At 48.9% G+C, this 18,085-nt stretch overlaps 6 protein-coding genes across 6 annotated transcripts; 3 read left to right on the plus strand and 3 right to left on the minus strand.

Annotated features, from left to right (window-relative positions):
- Positions 1-455: 455 nt before the first annotated feature.
- Positions 456-2,643, plus strand: NFIA_058790 (kinesin family protein; the record flags this gene model as incomplete). The annotated part of the gene is made up of 3 exons (XM_001258424.1): positions 456-726; positions 784-1,193; positions 1,252-2,643. The coding sequence occupies 3 exons, from the start codon at positions 456-458 to the stop codon at positions 2,641-2,643; spliced, it is 2,073 nt and encodes a 690-aa protein (XP_001258425.1).
- An 844-nt stretch (positions 2,644-3,487) lies between these two features.
- NFIA_058800 (uncharacterized protein) lies at positions 3,488-4,068 on the minus strand (the record flags this gene model as incomplete). The annotated part of the gene is made up of 2 exons (XM_001258425.1): positions 3,488-3,811; positions 3,868-4,068. The coding sequence occupies 2 exons, from the start codon at positions 4,066-4,068 to the stop codon at positions 3,488-3,490; spliced, it is 525 nt and encodes a 174-aa protein (XP_001258426.1).
- A 1,902-nt stretch (positions 4,069-5,970) lies between these two features.
- On the plus strand, positions 5,971-8,505 carry atm1 (ATP-binding cassette Fe/S cluster precursor transporter ATM1; the record flags this gene model as incomplete). The annotated part of the gene is made up of 7 exons (XM_001258426.1): positions 5,971-6,330; positions 6,393-6,452; positions 6,509-6,623; positions 6,684-6,952; positions 7,007-8,053; positions 8,115-8,331; positions 8,396-8,505. 7 exons carry the CDS (start codon positions 5,971-5,973, stop codon positions 8,503-8,505), a joined length of 2,178 nt encoding a protein of 725 aa, XP_001258427.1.
- A 1,776-nt stretch (positions 8,506-10,281) lies between these two features.
- NFIA_058820 (uncharacterized protein) lies at positions 10,282-10,614 on the plus strand (the record flags this gene model as incomplete). Its single annotated transcript, XM_001258427.1, has 2 exons — positions 10,282-10,309; positions 10,412-10,614. The coding sequence occupies 2 exons, from the start codon at positions 10,282-10,284 to the stop codon at positions 10,612-10,614; spliced, it is 231 nt and encodes a 76-aa protein (XP_001258428.1).
- Positions 10,615-11,431: 817 nt separating this feature from the next.
- Positions 11,432-14,732, minus strand: NFIA_058830 (VAC14 family protein; the record flags this gene model as incomplete). Its single annotated transcript, XM_001258428.1, has 10 exons — positions 11,432-11,864; positions 11,918-12,077; positions 12,134-12,213; positions 12,269-12,387; positions 12,443-12,547; positions 12,602-13,401; positions 13,456-14,137; positions 14,206-14,373; positions 14,435-14,597; positions 14,665-14,732. 10 exons carry the CDS (start codon positions 14,730-14,732, stop codon positions 11,432-11,434), a joined length of 2,778 nt encoding a protein of 925 aa, XP_001258429.1.
- Positions 14,733-15,340: 608 nt separating this feature from the next.
- Positions 15,341-18,059, minus strand: NFIA_058840 (DNA-dependent ATPase RAD54; the record flags this gene model as incomplete). Its single annotated transcript, XM_001258429.1, has 5 exons — positions 15,341-16,887; positions 16,935-17,058; positions 17,107-17,190; positions 17,254-17,932; positions 17,986-18,059. The coding sequence occupies 5 exons, from the start codon at positions 18,057-18,059 to the stop codon at positions 15,341-15,343; spliced, it is 2,508 nt and encodes an 835-aa protein (XP_001258430.1).
- Between the last annotated feature and the right edge of the window lie 26 nt (positions 18,060-18,085).

Below are 18,085 nucleotides of genomic sequence, written 5' to 3' on the forward strand. Positions count from 1 at the left end.
CAGGTGAGCACATCCCTGCCTATCTTCCAAGAGCACGGCCGAATAAGTAACCTCTCTAACAGCAACTCAGTCCAAAGGTGCTTAGCGGGTCCATTATTGCAGTGAAGCGTATTTCGCTAACCGCCGGTTTCTTTCTCGCTCTGATCGTGGTCAATTGGCTTTAGTTTGTGGGTTTTTGTCTTTGATTTACTGAGTCCAACGTATCTTCACCTTGCTCCGACTGGAATTATATTCTCCTACCTCATCGTCCATCCATTCGCGGGGTGATTCGAGCACCTCATTGCTATGCGAAACCTAGGAACTCTGGAGGCCACCTCTAGTTTATTCTGAATTGGAGGAAGAAAACGGTCGAACTATTAACTCAGACCTCGATCGACGGTACTTCCAATCGCGTGGGAACCACATTTTCAGAACGAGAAGGCCCGATAAAAACGAGCACCTAAACACATAATAATATGAGTGTTCGGGTAGTGGCCCGTGTTAGGCCACTTTTGAAAGCGGAACGTGAGCAAGATGTAATTCTTCGCACTGGTCCGTCAAGTCATACTTTACCGCCAAAGGGCGACCAGAAGAGCTCCCGGGGTAATTCGGCGGTTGCAAAACTGAGGGACCGAGACACAATTGTCAGGATCCCCAATCCCAAGAATGAAAACGAGGAATATTCTTTCCAGTTCAATGCCGTTTATGATGCAGATGCCTCGCAACAGGAGCTTTATGATGCCGAGGGTTCGTTATGCGTTTCTCTGATTTGACCGCCACGATAGACTGACGTTATTCCTTCAGTTGCTCCCACAGTCAAGCACCTCTTCAACGGCTTCGATGTCACAATATTTGCATATGGGGTCACCGGAACGGGGAAAACACATACTATGCGAGGTGGTAAAAGCCTGGCTGAGAGGGGTGTTATTCCGCGTCTTCTGAGTAGCATATACAGACGCAGCCGGAAGATCGAGAAGGACAGCGAAGGAGAAACAACTGTCAAGGTTGCCTTGAGCTACTATGAGATCTACAATGACAAAGTCTTCGATCTGTTCGAACCCCCAGAGAAGAGGACACTAGCAGGGTTGCCTCTTCGGGACAATGGCGGGAAGACTGTAGTCGTAGGCTTGACGGAAAAACCGTGCACCAGCCTGAAAGAATTTGAGAGCCTGTACGACCATGCAAATATCAACAGATCTACATCTGCAACAAAGGTCAATAGACATGGCTTCCGAAACCAGGATACGTGAGGCGAGGCTAACTTTGTTATAGTTAAATGCTCACTCATCCCGATCGCACGCCATTCTGTGTGTGAAAGTGACCATCAGCTCCGGTGACAAGGTTCGCGTTAGCACTGCATCTGCTATTGACCTTGCTGGTTCAGAGGATAACCGCCGGACGGACAACGACAAGGAACGCATGGTTGAATCGGCCAGTATTAACAAAAGTCTTTTCGTTCTCGCGCAATGCGTAGAAGCGATCAGCAAGAAACACCAACGAATTCCATATCGTGAATCGAAAATGACGAGGATATTATCCTTGGGCCAGAACAATGGCTTGACTGTCATGATCCTCAACCTCGCGCCAATCAAGTCTTATCACCTAGATACCCTCAGCTCTTTAAATTTCGCAAACCGTACCAAGAAGATCGAAGTTCGCGAAGTGGAGAATGAGCCTATGTTCAAAGGACCACCGAGGGTCGTGGCACGAGCCTCAACGGCAAATTCTCAGCGGCAGCCTCTCCGGCCATTGACGGCCTCCGTTAATGTCAACTTGACTGTACCAACTAACAAAGATACATCGAAGCCTGGTGACGGCAAGCTGGTGAAAGCGTTCCACGTATACTCGGACAAGTCCCATTCTAGAAATTCAGCGCAATTCAAACGAGCTGATGGGCCTGAGAGGTCTTCATTAAGTTCTGAGCTTCACGGAGCACAGCCGAACCGAACATCGAAGACTACTCGGGTCGCGCAGACATCTCTGCCAAGCAAGCGGCCGGAAGACATCTCCACAGCAATGATTGAAGAAATGGTCGAGAAGAAGGTTGAGGAGATTCTTGCCGCGCGTGAGCAATCGAAGCAGAGTCAAGTTTGTGAGATGAATGAACAACTGCAAAAACGTCTGGAAATACTGGAGCAGCGGATTGAAGGCACAGAGGACGCTAGAGCCGAAGGACTTTCGTACCTACTCATGGGCAAGCAACATCAGGCGCGAGGGGAGGACTTTTCGGCCCTGAAAATGTATCAGCTGGCGCTCCCTTTCTTTCCAAAGAACGAGAAACTCGCGACCAAGATTGCCACTCTGAAAGAGCGCATTCAGAGCAGGCAGCGCGAGCACCAGACCACAGAGCTCACTGGCCATGCGCCCTCAGCGCACAAACCCGGCCTCGGAAGCATCTTGTCGATCAAGAAACAGCCAGCATGTGCAGGCACTAAACGGCAAGCTGCTGAATCTGACGAAGATTACGAAGAGCCCGAAGAGAGCCTAGCTCATTACAGTGATGACGATTTTCTTGTAAGCTGCCAGCCAAAGCGCTCAAAGCGTACCAGAACCAGAAGCCCAAGTAAAGAGTCTCCAGATGAACCAGGTTCGCCCGGCACGCTTCGCTATCCTTTACGAGCGAGGCGAGGACAGTTGCCAAGTGAGGTCATCTGCTCTGGTTGATTCTTTTGATCTACTCTCAACAGGATTAGAGGATGGTCTTTAGGTCTTTATCGTCTAATAGACCCCCTCATTCGCCAATTGTCTTTCGCAGTATTCGCATCACATTGCGGCAGATGGTGCCAACAGCCACCGCTAGCCATATGTCGAACATGGACTCAAGGCTTGGACGGCAGGCCAGGCTCTGGTCCTTGGTGAAGCGCGGAATACGACGGAGAGTGACTCCGCACGCGAGGATAATTTCCGTAGCTTTGGAATACAGAGATGAGGCACCTGCCTCGCTTAGTCGAGACGTCAAAGCATCTCAGCAATTGACGTCATATGTGAAATAATATGCATCAAACATACTCTTTCTGCGTAACCCTTGATCAGACATCCACTTGTTGGCGAGCACGTTGTTGACCGATTGCAAAAATAAGCTTTCGAAGCAGAAGAGTAGCAGTCAAAGCTTCACGTTATCTGTACGCGACTAGCCGGGACAGCAGTATTCTTGGAACAAAACGCAACATATATTGACCTTATTGATCCTGCAAGAGTATGTATGTCGAGTCCTGAGGTTGTTCGAAGCCAAGATCCTTTCATTTTTCTTCTGGCTGTTGATCCCTTATCACCGGCCAAGGCATGCAACTTGCTCGATAAGTTACTGGCTCTTTTGGCTTACGCATGATCAGCTCGAGTGGGTATAAGGCACAATGGCAAAATGGTTCAAAATCACGCCCTTCAGAGGTAGGGAAGGCTCGTAAGCATCGCACGAAGATAGTTGTCTTGTTCTATAGTACATCGAATTTGCGAGATGGAAATCCCCCAATTGAGCTGCTGTTGAATTTATGCATAACAACACTGCACCTTACTTCTTCTCAGCAATCTTTTCAATGATAACTTTTCCCTCCTTTGTGAGCGTCGCGATACTCTGGCTTATCCCTTTCATCTCGTTTTCCAGTTCCTCGATTGTCCGCGAGGGTCCGGGACCTGCATGGACAGCGTCGTGAGCGACGTTTCTGAATTCCTCTCCATCTACCCTTGGTTGTTTAGCAGAAGTTGTAGGGTCGAAGGTCAGTCCTCTCGGCGTATCGGCGATCTCGTTGATTTCACGGGCAGACATGATATCATTGATACGAGGTCCACGGGTTTGCAAGAGGATCTTTGTAGGGCCGTCGAATTGGAGGAAAAGCTGGTCACATGTACGGTTAGTTCAGGGCGTGAAGACGATTGCAGGTGGGCTCATACTCTGTCTCCCCAGATGGTCATTCGCGACCATGTGCGAACCTTGTGCAGTATGTTCATTGTCGTCTTCCATGTGTCTGAGTCTGCCATGTCCCGAATGAACTTGGAGTTCTGGAAGATATTCGGCAGGCTCTTCAGCCCTGGAACCTGGAATTTCAGGGTAGTCGATTTGAAACGGTATGGCCGTGGTGGGCTGGAGGTCATTGTGTAGGCCACCACATTACTACTGTGGGTTAGAACTATATGCACATATGTCAAAGAAGAGAGGCATGCATACCTGGGGTGTACAATGTATTGTTCCCCTGCCTTTAACTCGACTGAGTATAATTGACCCGCGCCAACCAGTGCTAGCAGCCCTCGCCCCGTCACCTCTGAGCTACCCCAGTGGGCCAAGCTCTGCTCAAGTTAGCGCAGTCTTCCCGCGTAGATAAAGGTAGGGTTGCGGACCAGGTTTGTGTTGATCGTTGGCCGGACAGTGAGAGTGCGACCGGTCCAGGCGAGCAATGCTCGTCTTTGAGCAATCATCCAGTCCACCGAACCATCGAGGCGGACAACCGTGAAAGAGGTGACTGGGGATCGAACGGAGACCAACGCCGTTACTGGACTCGCCGACGATACCTGCCCAATTTCAGCAATGACTCCTTCGCGGAAGTTATCTTATAAGTCCAGACCTTCTGGTAGAGAAATGGTATGCCGACGGCGGCTCTTCGGAAAGGCTCAAGAATGCTTAATGTTGAAACCACCTGCAAATCAAGCCGAGAGCAGTCAGCAGGGTGACCTCAGCGAAAGCGCTGAAATGACTGGTCTTCTCCATACGTTGTCTGCTTTCCCACTTAATCCAACCAGTGTCCCTCGTCGAGTATAAAGATTCTGTGAAGCGGAAAGCGAAACTGAGAGCAAGGAGTAGGGTGCGCCAATGACCTCGAATCGCGCATCTGTCTCAAACGCTGTTAGCGAGGGTGTCTGCGCTCAAGACAATTGCAAATGGCGCCATTATCTCTGTAAGCACATACCCGCTGATTCTGCTGAGCTTGGTGTGTCGATAATGGCGAGCTGATCCCCATTAACTGCACCTGGTCGCTCAGAAGGCGCCGCGCGGATTTGGACGCATCTTGTCTGCCATCGGGGAAGCGATGCAACACCCTGTCGCACCCGCGGAGGGCCGGCTCGGATGGAGGATAGAGTCCGAACACCTCCTCTCAAGGGTTGACTCATCCTTGAACCTACAGCAAATATTCAAGACGTATTGCTGAAAAGCGAGGGTCTGACTATGGGGCCGGCCGTGAGTGACGCTTCTCGATTGCCCGGATTTCAAGATTCCCAATTGGGTAAAGCGTTTGGCTGGAACTCAACACCGCCTTGGAGATTGCTCTTCGATGAGCGTAAGACCGAATGTCGCTGGGAATTCTTTGAGTAGATATCTAGGAGCTTGATGATGGACTTATGAGCTTTCAATTGCTTCTACTGATGAAGCAAGTCAAGCACATACTGTTGTGTACCCACCAAAAGCGTGAAAACATTTCCTCTGATGCGGTCCTGTGATGTCACATGCGAAAAAGATCCCTGCTACGCGATACACCTGCACTCACCTTCTTATTTCCAAACTTTGGATATGATATCTTGCAGTAGGAAAAAGATGTTCATTCTCTCTCGGTGGATTTCTACTCAATCAAGCATAACCGATTATAAGCACTTAATAGATCTGAAAAGACATTGCGGAGAAATTGCGTTGTCTGTATTACAAGCGCTCATGGGTAATTACCGGAGAAGCGAATTGGCGATTGCGACAGAGCAACGTATGCTGATGCTATCTCTGCCATTACGTGCTTCAAATGTCTTTAAGGTCTCCTTATGTTTTGTTATTATCTTTCTTGAGCTCCCACAAAAGTTGTTGATTAGATCTAGCAGAGTAGTATCTCGTGCCGAGAGGGTAACTGAATCCGGGAGTACCTCACGAGCACGCAGATTGTCCCCGCCGAGCTCAACCTCCGAACCCGGCGGTTTGCATGGCCAGCGAGCTATTTACACCCAAGAACACACGTCTATGATGGTCTCTTGACGATATATCGAAGTGAAGACTGTCGTCAGATAGGATCTACGGCCATAATGCTGCCCGGAGCAGCTCGATCGCCATGCCTGCGTCTCCCCAGGCGCTTCGCCCGCGGTGGTCTCGCCGCACCGCGCACAGTGCTGTGGGCCACCGCTTGCTACGGTTTACAATTCAAAGCATTTACCTCAGCCAACGGCCCGTTGAGGAAGGAGGCACCTAAAGACCCTGCATCGAAATCGAAGACTGCGAGCCCCATACCTAACCCGGCATCCGCCAGTGTGAACCCACCGAAAGATGCACGAAATGCGACGACCGCGAAGAAAGACCTCCTCAGCGAAACGACGCTTGCGACCAAGGAACAAAGGAAGGCAGACTGGGCTATCATAAAGGAAATGGCCAAGTACCTCTGGCCAAAGGTATGGCATCGTGGGGCCTTCATGTTCTAGGAATACATGGGTATTGATTGTGTATAATGCAGGATGACTGGGGAACCAAACTTCGTGTCGGAACAGCGCTCTCATTGTTGGTTGGAGCAAAGGTAAGAGGTCTTTGAAGCACAAAATGATCAAGCGACAGCTCACAAAGGGGGCCTAGATCTTGAACGTGGAAGTTCCCTTCTATTTCAAAAGCATCGTGGATTCAATGAATATCGACTTCGCAACTGTCGGCGGAACAGCATACACTGTGGCTGGTTCGATGATTATTGCCTGTAAGCGATAGCTGCTTGGAGTCTAATTATACAATAAACTCTAACAAACACGCTTTTTAGACGGAGCTACCCGAATCGGCGCTACTCTATTTCAAGAGCTTCGCAACGCTGTCTTCGCGAGCGTGGCTCAGAAAGCAATTCGGAGGGTTGCACGGAATGTCTTTGAGCACTTGCTGCGGTTGGATCTCAACTTTCACCTCAGCCGCCAGACTGGTGGATTAACAAGAGCAATTGATCGGGGAACAAAAGGTATCAGCTTCTTGCTGACATCCATGGTTTTCCATGTGGTACCTACTGCTCTGGAAATCTCGCTCGTTTGCGGTATCCTGGTAAGTCGCGGTAATTGATCATAGGCAGGACTGCCCGGCGACTAATAGTGCTAGACATACCAATACGGATTCCAATTTGCTGCAATCACAGCGGTAACGATGGTGGCATACACTGCCTTCACCATCACAACTACTGCTTGGCGAACCAAATTTCGAAAACAGGCTAATGCGGCTGATAACCGTGGAGCGACGGTGGCTGTCGATTCGCTGATCAACTATGAAGCTGTCAAGTACTTCAATAACGAACAGTATCAGGTGGCGCGCTACGATAAGGCACTCAAGGCTTATGAGGATGCCTCCATCAAGGTGACGACGTCTCTTGCCTTTCTGAATTCCGGCCAAAATATGATATTCTCGAGCGCGCTGGCCGCAATGATGTATCTTGCCGCCAACGGAGTCGCCAACGGAAACTTGACGGTTGGCGACCTGGTCATGGTCAATCAGCTCGTCTTTCAGCTCTCGGTGCCACTTAACTTCCTCGGATCCGTGTATCGTGAACTCCGTCAGTCTTTGCTAGATATGGAGACGCTGTTCAATCTGCAAAAGGTCAACGTCAATATCAAGGAGAAGCCCGACGCCAAACCGCTCCAGCTCCACAAAGGAGGCGAAATCAGGTTTGAAAACGTCACTTTCGGCTATCATCCCGACCGTCCTATCCTCAAGAACGCTAGCTTCACAATTCCTGCAGGACAGAAGTTTGCTATCGTGGGCCCTAGTGGATGCGGCAAGTCTACTATCCTGAGACTCTTATTCCGATTCTATGATGTCCAGGAGGGTCGAATCCTGATTGATGATCAAGATGTGCGTGATGTATCTCTTGAGAGCTTGCGCAAAGCGATTGGAGTTGTGCCGCAGGATACGCCATTGTTTAATGACACTATTGCCCATAATATCCGTTATGGAAGAATCGATGCAACCGACGAGGAAGTGCGCAAGGCCGCGCAACGAGCACGCATTGATGCTCTGATTCAGAAATTGCCCGAAGGGTATCAGACTGCGGTGGGAGAAAGAGGTATGATGATATCCGGGGGCGAGAAGCAACGATTAGCCATCTCTCGCCTGATTCTGAAGGATCCGGAGCTATTATTCTTTGACGAAGCGGTATGATATTCAAGGACCCAAGCTTGGTTTTGAGTTACGAAATAGCTGACTGAAAGAATAGACCTCCGCCCTCGACACATACACGGAACAGGCACTGTTGCAAAACATCAACAGCATTTTGAAAGAGAAGAAGCGCACCAGTGTGTTCGTGGCGCATCGACTGCGAACTATCTATGACAGCGACCAGATCCTCGTTCTCAAGGATGGACGTGTGGCAGAAACGGGATCCCACCGAGAATTGTTGGATATAAATGGCATTTATGCTGAGCTGTGGAATGGTGAGTGTACTCCGCAGGAATATGAAGATACGGATTGGACTGGAGCTAATGATGGATTGTGCAGCCCAAGAAATGTCTCTAGCACAAGATCTCGAGTTTGAACGGGAGACTGAACGTGACGATGTGGAGCCGAAAGAGCGGGATATGGCGCCCGGGCCAAAAGCGCAACAATAGTAGTAAAATAGCTTCTCAACTTTCCTTTGATTCTTGTCGATGGGGTCAATGATGTACATATATAAATTTTGGATTGATACGATCCGTACAGCGTATATGATTGTTTAAACTAGACGAGGGTACAAAACAACATGTTGATTGAGCTTGCTTTTCCCGAGCGGAGTGTATGTAAACATCATAATAATAAAGACGAACCAACCAATTCCGTCGAGGACAAGGTTTCATTGGAATAGCCACCATGACAAATTGTACAGAAGGAGTGTCTTGGACGGCTGAAGCGGGTAAGTCCGTTCATATTCCAGCCAACGTGGGGATCGAGTGTCTAACCTAGAAAACACTGGACAACACCGTCACTATAGCAGATAAAAATCCTGCCTGGGTGCTGTCAGTGGTGACGGGATCATAACCACTAAGAGAATTTTATTAGAAGAAGATGGCTGTCAGTCTAATGTACGAGATAAATGAACTCTTGATTGAAATCTCGCTTTATCGCTATCTTTTCCTCTTTCCATCCGTGCGCGCCACATGGCTTTTAGACCACCAAGTGCAACGCACTTATTCCTGCTCGGCTCAATATCCCCATGGTTTCAAGCGATACGGAGTACTTTCGTTGCACCATTTGTGTCCGTCGCACCAAATACACCAACGAGAACGCCAAAATCTCGCCAGACGGGCCGAGAAGTTGGCCTGGAAGGACTTGGGAAGAGCGTTGGGGCCATAAACGGGTTCGTGAGCCTTGGACTACGCCAAAAGGGGTAAGCGGGACCAAGTGCAAGTGGAACTGAGACCCCTGACTAGTCCATTCCAGAACTAGCCTCGCGTCATTTTCCCCGTCGAGCCACGTATTCTCGCTATTTTTCCCATGACCAACTCCGCACTAGAAATTACAATTCACGATTGACTGGGCTCATGCTGGTTTAGACACTCACTAAGTCAGGTACAGTGCCCTGTTCTTTGCACGTAGCCTGGGCAGCCGCGGGTTGAACTAACTAGTAGTACCGAGTCAATAGACAGATACTAGTACTGCTCCTGACTAGTGTGTCTACTATCGAGTATCGCATCTACTCCTCTCTCCTGTTGTTCACAAACTCCCCTTTCCCTCTGTTCCCATCTGGTTGCATGTCATTCTCTTGTGTCTTTCCACCGAGTATTACTTCTCTCTAGACTACAGTAATACTCCCCTCTTTTTCTTTTTTTCTTTCATTGCCAATAGTTTATTTGATACATACTTCATTGTGGTTAGCGTGCACTCAACCACCAATTGTATTGCTTCCCACATTCTTTGCAGCTGCCATACTCCCGTCCAGCATACTATCAACCAGCCATCGCTCTTTTTGACACTAGACTATTGAGCCCACTATCATTCATATATCCTTACTATCACGTCGGCTCTTCTATTAATCAGATATCTACCTACCGTCCTATCGGGTTGGCTATCTTGAGGACTCGACATCTTTCATTGAAAGAGACTTTTCGCGCCACGACCCGTTTAGCCTCTCTTCCCCAGGGTTCTTCTTCGATTCCTTCCTATCGCCGTTTCCCCCTCTTTTCCTCATCTTACTTTCTTTCTCAGCCTTCCCCTGAGTGGTACTGTCTTAACTTCTCAATTGCCTTCAACCTCTTGAATTGGATATATAATTCTACCTCTTTTTATTTATACATATACCTTGGGAAGGGGACTATCATAACTGTGGGCCCGTCTTGAATTCGAGTACTGCATTTATCTCCGGTCCTTTCGATTGATAACGACTCAAAGCCGAGTCCCTTTAAGACAAAATGGGTTTCATCGAGAAGTTGCAAGCAAGTAAGTCTATTCGAATTCTCGCTGCTATCGAATAGCAATTCCATCTCCATCTGAACACAACCATGAATCCACTCAATGTGTCTCCTAACGTCATATCCGCAGAGATCGAGCTCTACAGATTAGAGCAGCGCTATGCCCGTCGCAAGCACCGTAGCACATTCTCCGGCGTCCAATACGTCGACGGCGAATATGTCTACTCCAACGGCTCGAACTCGCCAACAGGAACTGTCTCCAAACATTCAACTGGCAGTTACTGGAAGACCCCGACCTGGGGTGGTTCTGGTTCCGAGTCGCGATGGCGGTGATGAACCTATCTGACGCCGCTTTTCTCTTCCTTTCTCTTCTGCCTATTTGCGTATATTCTCGGCATTATGTTTGTGCGGAGGATATGATGACGTTTCCGATCACATATGAATGCTTGCTATTCGATTTTCTCGCGTTCTTCTATGGGGACAGACGGCCCGCCCCGAAGCGACATAGAAGACATGCGCCCTTACTTCCTTCCCAGTCGTGATCTGTGATCATTTTAGATCCAAGCCAAATGGACTTGGCCACTCCTGTTGAATGACCTGACTTTATACCGATTTATCACATGGCCTACCAACCATCTCTGCATGATCTTCTTTTCCCTTTCCTCTTTTGGAGATTTGACTTGAAAGACGTGACACTTCCGCGCTCTACACTTTCTTCTACAGTTTCGATAGTTGGACTTTTTATCCTTCTCTACTTTATTATACGTGTGTGCATGCGAAATTAGCGAGTCGTCGCAATGACTTATACGGAATGGAGTTTCTCCCGTGGCGAGCGCTGGACAACTGTGCATAGGATTTATGCTCCAATATTTTGAGTCAAATCACCCTAGAGCTATGAACAACCCTACTTGCTGTTTCACAAATACTGCAATAAAAAGACAAGTAAACTGAAGTAATCTCATCTATATGGATATCACTGAGGGTATAGATATAGTCTGGCTGTCGAATCACGCCGTCCTGGGTCAACGACATTCCACTTGACCATTTGACAGACACTTGGGTATGCGTGCGAGAAAGAGGCGGATAAGCGAAAATGGCATCATCATGTTTTAGCACTCCAGAGGTTGTGCGCTGACAACGCTAGTTTCTCTCAACGCTTGGACCTTCTGCTCCCGATACCTAAACGGCCGAGATTAGGAAGCCCCGACTTATTCCTCTGCGTACCACTAAGGAGCGAGCCGCGATTAGGTGTGCCAGAGTCTCCGGGGCTATTGCGCCCACCCGAGCTACCCATGTCCGGTCTGCCGCCTCGAGGCGTGTCCGGCAGTCCACGTTCCTTGCCCCTGTCGGCTGTTGCCGCGGCGGACAGGGCGGCCGTGAGGGAGGGGTTTCTTAGTCCTGCCGTGCTGCCGTCCTGGTCGAACTGCCGTTGTGAGGCACGTTGCGCGCGGCGGGCTTTCTCCTGGACGGACTTGAACTTGTCGAGGAGTTCGACCCACCGGATGGTGTTTTCTTCGCGGTTTTTCAGTCGACTGCCAGTGGCGCGTTCGTAGCCTGATGATGAGGATGAGACCATGCTCGTACTGGTCTTTTGTCAGCTCAGATTCCTTGCGACCAGCATGAAATTTTTCCTTACAGTCGAGGGCCGGTATGCAGGAGGCCAATATTGCTGACGCTGTTTAGACGATTTTTCAACGCAGCAAATGCGCTACTTTGAGGGAGGAGCATGAGAACTCCGTAGAGACACTTGTACAGATACGGGTATCTTTCTGGTTCGAGGAGCTGGAGACGAAGATCTGCTGTACCTTAGTCTCGGAATTCAAGGGGTCATATAGGTGGGAGAGAAACTAACAGGTAAAGACAGGCGACTCCAGGAGCTGAACCAATTTATCGATTTGGATCAACATATTCACAGTCATCTCAAGCTCAGCACTGGTCCCGACGTTAGTCACCCATCAGAGATGGGGAAAGGGACGGGTGAACGTACAAGACTTGAAGAAGGTTATAAGCCTGCTCATAAGCCTGCGCAAGCAGACAGAGGGAGAATGTAGAAACAGCATTGTGGCACCATGACCGGAACAGAGCGACAAAGAACATCTGACCCTCCTTTCGGGATATATCAGTATCTGCTTGCAGCCGTCGACTCAAGAGGTCGTCCTACCTTAGAGTCAAGATTCCTTAGCCTCTTTCTGAGATCTGATAGCTCAGGTGCAGTAATCAGGTTATTATTCAGATTCTGTACCATGATACTCGCAAACTCGATATCCTAGACACCATACCAGTCAGCACTTGAAAGCTCTGCATACCTGAGGATACTAACTTCTTCTTTCTCGAGGCAGTCTGCTAGAGTCCGATAGATGCGCTCTGGGCTTAAATTCATGCAGAGTTGTCGAATGATCAGGTTGCCTCGGACTTCCAACAGATGCCTATCGGTGGAGAATAGCTGAAGCAAATTGACCATGAAAGATGTAAAGTAGCTATCGTCGCTGTTTCTCGAGATCTGTGAAAGAAGCTGGAGGTCCTTTGTGACAACAGCTTCCGCAGGGTCTGACAGCGTCTTCAGAAGCGCAGGGAATGTCCCATCGTTGAATGCCACCACTTTCTTTGGCGCCTTCCGATGCAACATTATCAACCAAGACAGGGCAGCCACCCTTGTGGCTTCGTTCTCATTCAGGAACTGCAAAGTCAGCGAGTTGACGGCTGCGGCATAATCCAGATCCGCTGGAGGAATTGGCGTAGATATCAGACTGCTACGAGGTGTCTGTTCATTCGAGAGCTCTTGTTGAGAGGCTTGCTTTTTCGACTCACTCGTGGACGTTTCGACAGACTGACGACCACTTGGTGTCGATGCTCTTCTCTCCACAAGCTCTTTGCTTGCGGTGGATATTGGTCTGGAAGGGGGACCCTGTCGTGCTTCGGTGCTATCCTCAGACAAGGAGACGATATACTCAAGCAATGATGTGTTGACCCGGTTTGCGGCCTGCCGCACTTGGTCTGAACCACTAGACATTGCTGGGAGAACCTGTGTCAAGAGACGCGGGACGAAAGGGAGGATATCTTCAGGGCTAATCTCGAAGAAGCTGTCAATCCAGCGTAATGCAGTTAACTGCATCTCCTCATCTAACTCAGTGTTTAGTATCGACTACGGCATAATGTACCACTCAGTTTGCTTACCGAATGAGGTATCGACAAATCCTACAAGGATGTCCAGAATCTTGGGATAGTCAATGTGAACATCTTGCCCCGGGATCCAGTCTCCGTCAGCTTGTAAGTCATTTTCCTCGAGGTCTGACCCAGACTCGGAGTCCTCGATAGCATTTTCATTGCGTTCAGTGTCCACAGCCACTGTGTGATCAGTGGTAGTGCTGACACTATCACTCGCGGCCGACTGTCTGTTGTCGCTCCCTTGCTCTTTGCGACTCTCTTCTATGCCTTTCTTGAGGCGTGCAATCCTTTTGATTTCGGACAAAAACCTGTCGAGAAGAGCCTGAGTGGTGACGTTGACGTCTCTGTTCGGGTCACCAAGGAACTCAATTAATCCTCCCAAGAATTCGGGCAGATATGACACAAGCTCCAGGTCAGGAATGGTGTCTAGTAAGGTCAACCATGACACCAAGAAAGTGCGTGTGGATGGACTGATGACGTGTATCCGTTCCTTCAGCAAGGGTATGAACTTGGCCAACGAAAACGCAGTGGGTAGTTCGACCTCTTCCTGCGCATCAGGGTCTGCCGTATGCTTCTCTGATAATTGCAAAACCGAAATGTATGAGGCAGCAGATTCCGAAACAATGTCCTTGACAAGTCGATCGAGAAGCTCTGCACCGTTTTTGACAGAAAGCTCGGAATCGGAAGCTAACTGAAGTCGAATTTTAGTCATGACAATTTTACCCAAGAATACGGAGAAGATAGCTAGGAACGACTTACTTTGCTCAGAGCGTCAAATATTTCATTGAAAAAAAGAAGAACCTCCCCCTTCGCGACTTTCGCAATGTTGTACATGCTCTCGCATGCATAGTACCGGACTCGGGCATCTTGGTCGGAAAAGCAAGCAAGAACCGGTGGCACGATCTCTTTTAGATATGGCGCAACGCCCTCCTGATTCAATCCAGTCTTAGCACCAGCGATATCATTGCAACCTATCCAACAGACTCACGGATCCAAGCGCTATTGAAGCTGCAGCTAACCCAATCAAACCACCATTTCTCGCATGCGGCTGATGTACGGCGTAGGCGTAGTCATGACAAAGCTGATCGACAATCTTCTGGATCTCTTCATGATCTCCTCGGAAAACGGCATTGCGGACGACTTTCTCGAGCCTGAATATGGTCTAATCAGTATCCTGTGGGTTGAAGAGTTTCCCGGACCAGACTCGGTAAACCGTACTCTAGAGCTCCCTGTTTTCTGCGATCATAGAGCTTGTCATTCAGCAGGCGCTGAATCGAATGATCCATAGCTCAAATAAACATAGATTTGATGAGTTCTCGACTCTCGATTCTCTGTTAAATAGTGCTCATGGTGGAGGGACGATTTCTGGCTAGACTTGGCGGTGAATCGGGGACTTGAGCTCAACGACCTGTAGCTATGAAAAACTATCAATACCAGGCTGCACCCTCTGCACGATCAGAACCAAATAGGGCCGCGAGACTGCTAAGTCAGCTGCTTTACGCGCGCCTGGCCGTTGCGATAGCAATGTGGGGAGCACTCACAGCGTAGATGCGTTGGCAGCGTAGATGGGGATACCTTAGTGGACGTGAAGTGACGTAGTTGTCAACCATCAGAGACAGGCCTTAGCGCCGACCATCGATACTCGAGTCGTGCGGTAGATACAACAAACCCTTGACGTACAGTCTCTCAACATACGACTTATGTATGCATACGGAAAAATTGCATTCAACTATATCTCTATGTCCTATCACTTATGGTGTTCTAAGTTACGTTTGAGTACCCAATCGCTCTGACCGCGAGACCATAACAAGGCATCAAAATGACCCCCAAAACTCCAAAAACTAACATGAAAGTCGTAAACGCTCCAAGCGAGAAGCGCCATGACAAGAGAGCCTTAATGACTAATATATTGGAAGACGGCGGACACATCTTTTTCACCAGTCTCCTGGCGTATCAGTAGATCTTGGATCTTACTGAGCTGGCCGTTCTCGCCATCATTCACAAAATGATTCCAGGAACTGGTGTCACCATACAACATGGCTGGAGCCTTAATGTACTGCGTTCCATCCGGTCTGCACCGCTTACATTTGAACGTGTCATGAGTGTCACTTCGCGTTTCTGGTTTGAACTGGAACAGCTCGCGGAGGGACTCCAGCGAGAAATGTCGCTCAACGTCTTCGGCCGAATCCACGACGCATGACGAGAGTGATTGCTTGTGGGATTGACGTTGGAAGATCTTTTCCTCAATCGACCCAGTTGCAATGAAACGATAAACAAAACAATCTTTCTTTTGACCATCACGCCAAACTCGTGCCAAGGCCTGCTGGTCTGCAGCGGGATTCCAATCTGGATCGAACAACACAAGGCGGTTTGCGCCGATCAAGTTTAATCCACAACCGCCGGCCTTGCTGCTTAGAAGGAACACAAATTCCTCACCGTCTGGATTGTTGAACTTGTCGACGAGCTTTTGCCGCTTGTTGATGTTCATGGTTCCGTCCAGCCTCAACGAGCCATAGCCTCTCGATCGGCAGAGTTTCTCGAACAAGTCGAGAGTTTGGGTGTAATTGCTGATGAGGACAATCTTGTCATTCGTATCCTGACGGATACGAGCTAGCATACGATCGAGAACCATCATCTTTCCAGAGTACCATGATTTGATGTCTCTGTCGCGCCCTCTAGCTTCAGGTGGAACATAGTCCTCGGGAAACGTATGTTCGCAACCGGGAAGATCTCTCGTGAGATCAAGTAAATCCGGATGATTGCATAACTTTTTCAATATCCCAATGGCCTTCAGTGGTTGACTTCCCTTTCCCCTAAGTAAGCTCTTGATCTCGGGGCTCTGAATGAAATGGTTGTAGAGATCAAGCTGGAACCGGGAAAGGTTGCAGAAGACAACATGCTCGTATTTGATCGGCAGATACTTCGACAAAATATCGTTCGTCCGGCGAATGATGAATTTGTTCACAATACCGGACAGCTCTGCCAATCGCTCGTCGCCCTTCTTCCGATCTTCCTCTGTGCCTGCGGCATCTCGTCCTTTTAGAATAGGTATTTCGAATCTCTTTCGGAACTCGTTTTGCGAGCCCAGCAGATTTGGGTTGGCAAAATGAAGTAAAGCGAAATACTCCGAGAGATCATTCTGAATGGGGGTACCCGACAAAATCACACGACGAGTCACATTCAGACTGTTCAAAGCAGTCCACGTTAAACTGTCTTTGTTCTTGAGTCGGTGGCCTTCATCGCACAAAAGAAGCCCAATCGGACTGTCTTTTAATGCATCGACATACATTCGAAGAGTTTCATATGAAACTATGAGAACAGGCCTGACTACGGCCCGCCCGGATGCGATGGCCCATTGCTTTATTTGGGAGGTGAGCTCCGCCTTCGAGGCTTTGCCGTCTATCGCGAACGGCGTTATTGCATCCTTTCCCAGCCATTTCACTGCCTATGTTAGTATAAGCGACTGACGCAAAGGGCTTGTGGCTTACCAAGTTCGTTGGCCCAGTTTCCGACCAGACTGGAGGGACAAGCAATGATACATTTTTGAATTGTCGTCTTTCCTGCTTCCGGTGATTGCTTCAGAAGTGTCCACATTAGGGAAATGCATTGAAGCTGTCCATGTTAGGCTTGATTAATATCTCGAAAGAAGCTGCGACATACAGTCTTTCCCAATCCCATACCATCGGCCATAATGCAACCATTCGCATTTTTATCTATCATACCGGTTGTACAGCGATAAAGAAACTTGCGGAGAGGGCATGTTAGTTCCTGGATTCGTGTTTGCGTGGATGTAGAGGGAATCATTACCTTTACACCTTCCACTTGATGCGGCCTCAGAACTTTCGCCAATCTGGGATCTATGACCACTGGAACCTTAGGACGAGATTCCACCTTCTTCTTCAGCCCGAGTATATCTGCTAGGCTCTTATGCATCAGCGGCTCATCCAGCTTGGCTTTAGTTTCCTCGGTGCCCTTGTCTTCGGGCATCGATTCCGGAGTCTCGTCAATATCGTCGACGGTGGGATCATATAGAACTATCGCAAATTCTCCACTAGGATCGTGTAGTGGTTTCACAACAAAAGTGGCACCTTGCCTCATTCCCAAAGTGGGAGCTGGTCTCGAAGGATTGTATTCATCAGAGGACTTGTTGATCAAGGGGATCCGAAATCTTTGCTTAAACGTGGTTTCTTTGTCCTTGACCTTAAAGACGGGGAATTTATTGGCATCTCTTGTCGCAAGAGCAAGACGTTCTTCGTTGGTCCATGGCTTGACGCTGTTGTCCTCCACCTCTCCCTCTGCTCCCGCATAGTTGACTTTTCTTCGCTTTCTCGCAGGCTTATCTGAAGTTCGGGTAGGGGTGGCAGACCCGGGACATTTGAAAGGCTTTGAAAGACGGTCTATCGAGTTGGATGATACGCTTCTCTGTAGTGGCTTGGATAACGGGGTGTTTCCACCTTCGGTTCCTACAGCTGGGCGCGGGCGATACCTATTTCTGTCAATTCAGCTCATTGGAACGTAAAGAGCCTAGGATGGACTCACATTGATAGCTTCTTCCATAGAAGGATAGCTTCTCGAGTAGCTGGTTGGATTGCCTTGTCGCTATCCGTGGTCATCAATCAAAGTTGATTGATACGGTGAT

Source organism: Aspergillus fischeri, genomic scaffold (genome assembly GCF_000149645.3).
Source record: "Aspergillus fischeri NRRL 181 1099437636266 genomic scaffold, whole genome shotgun sequence".
Taxonomy (NCBI): Eukaryota; Fungi; Ascomycota; class Eurotiomycetes; order Eurotiales; family Aspergillaceae; genus Aspergillus; species Aspergillus fischeri.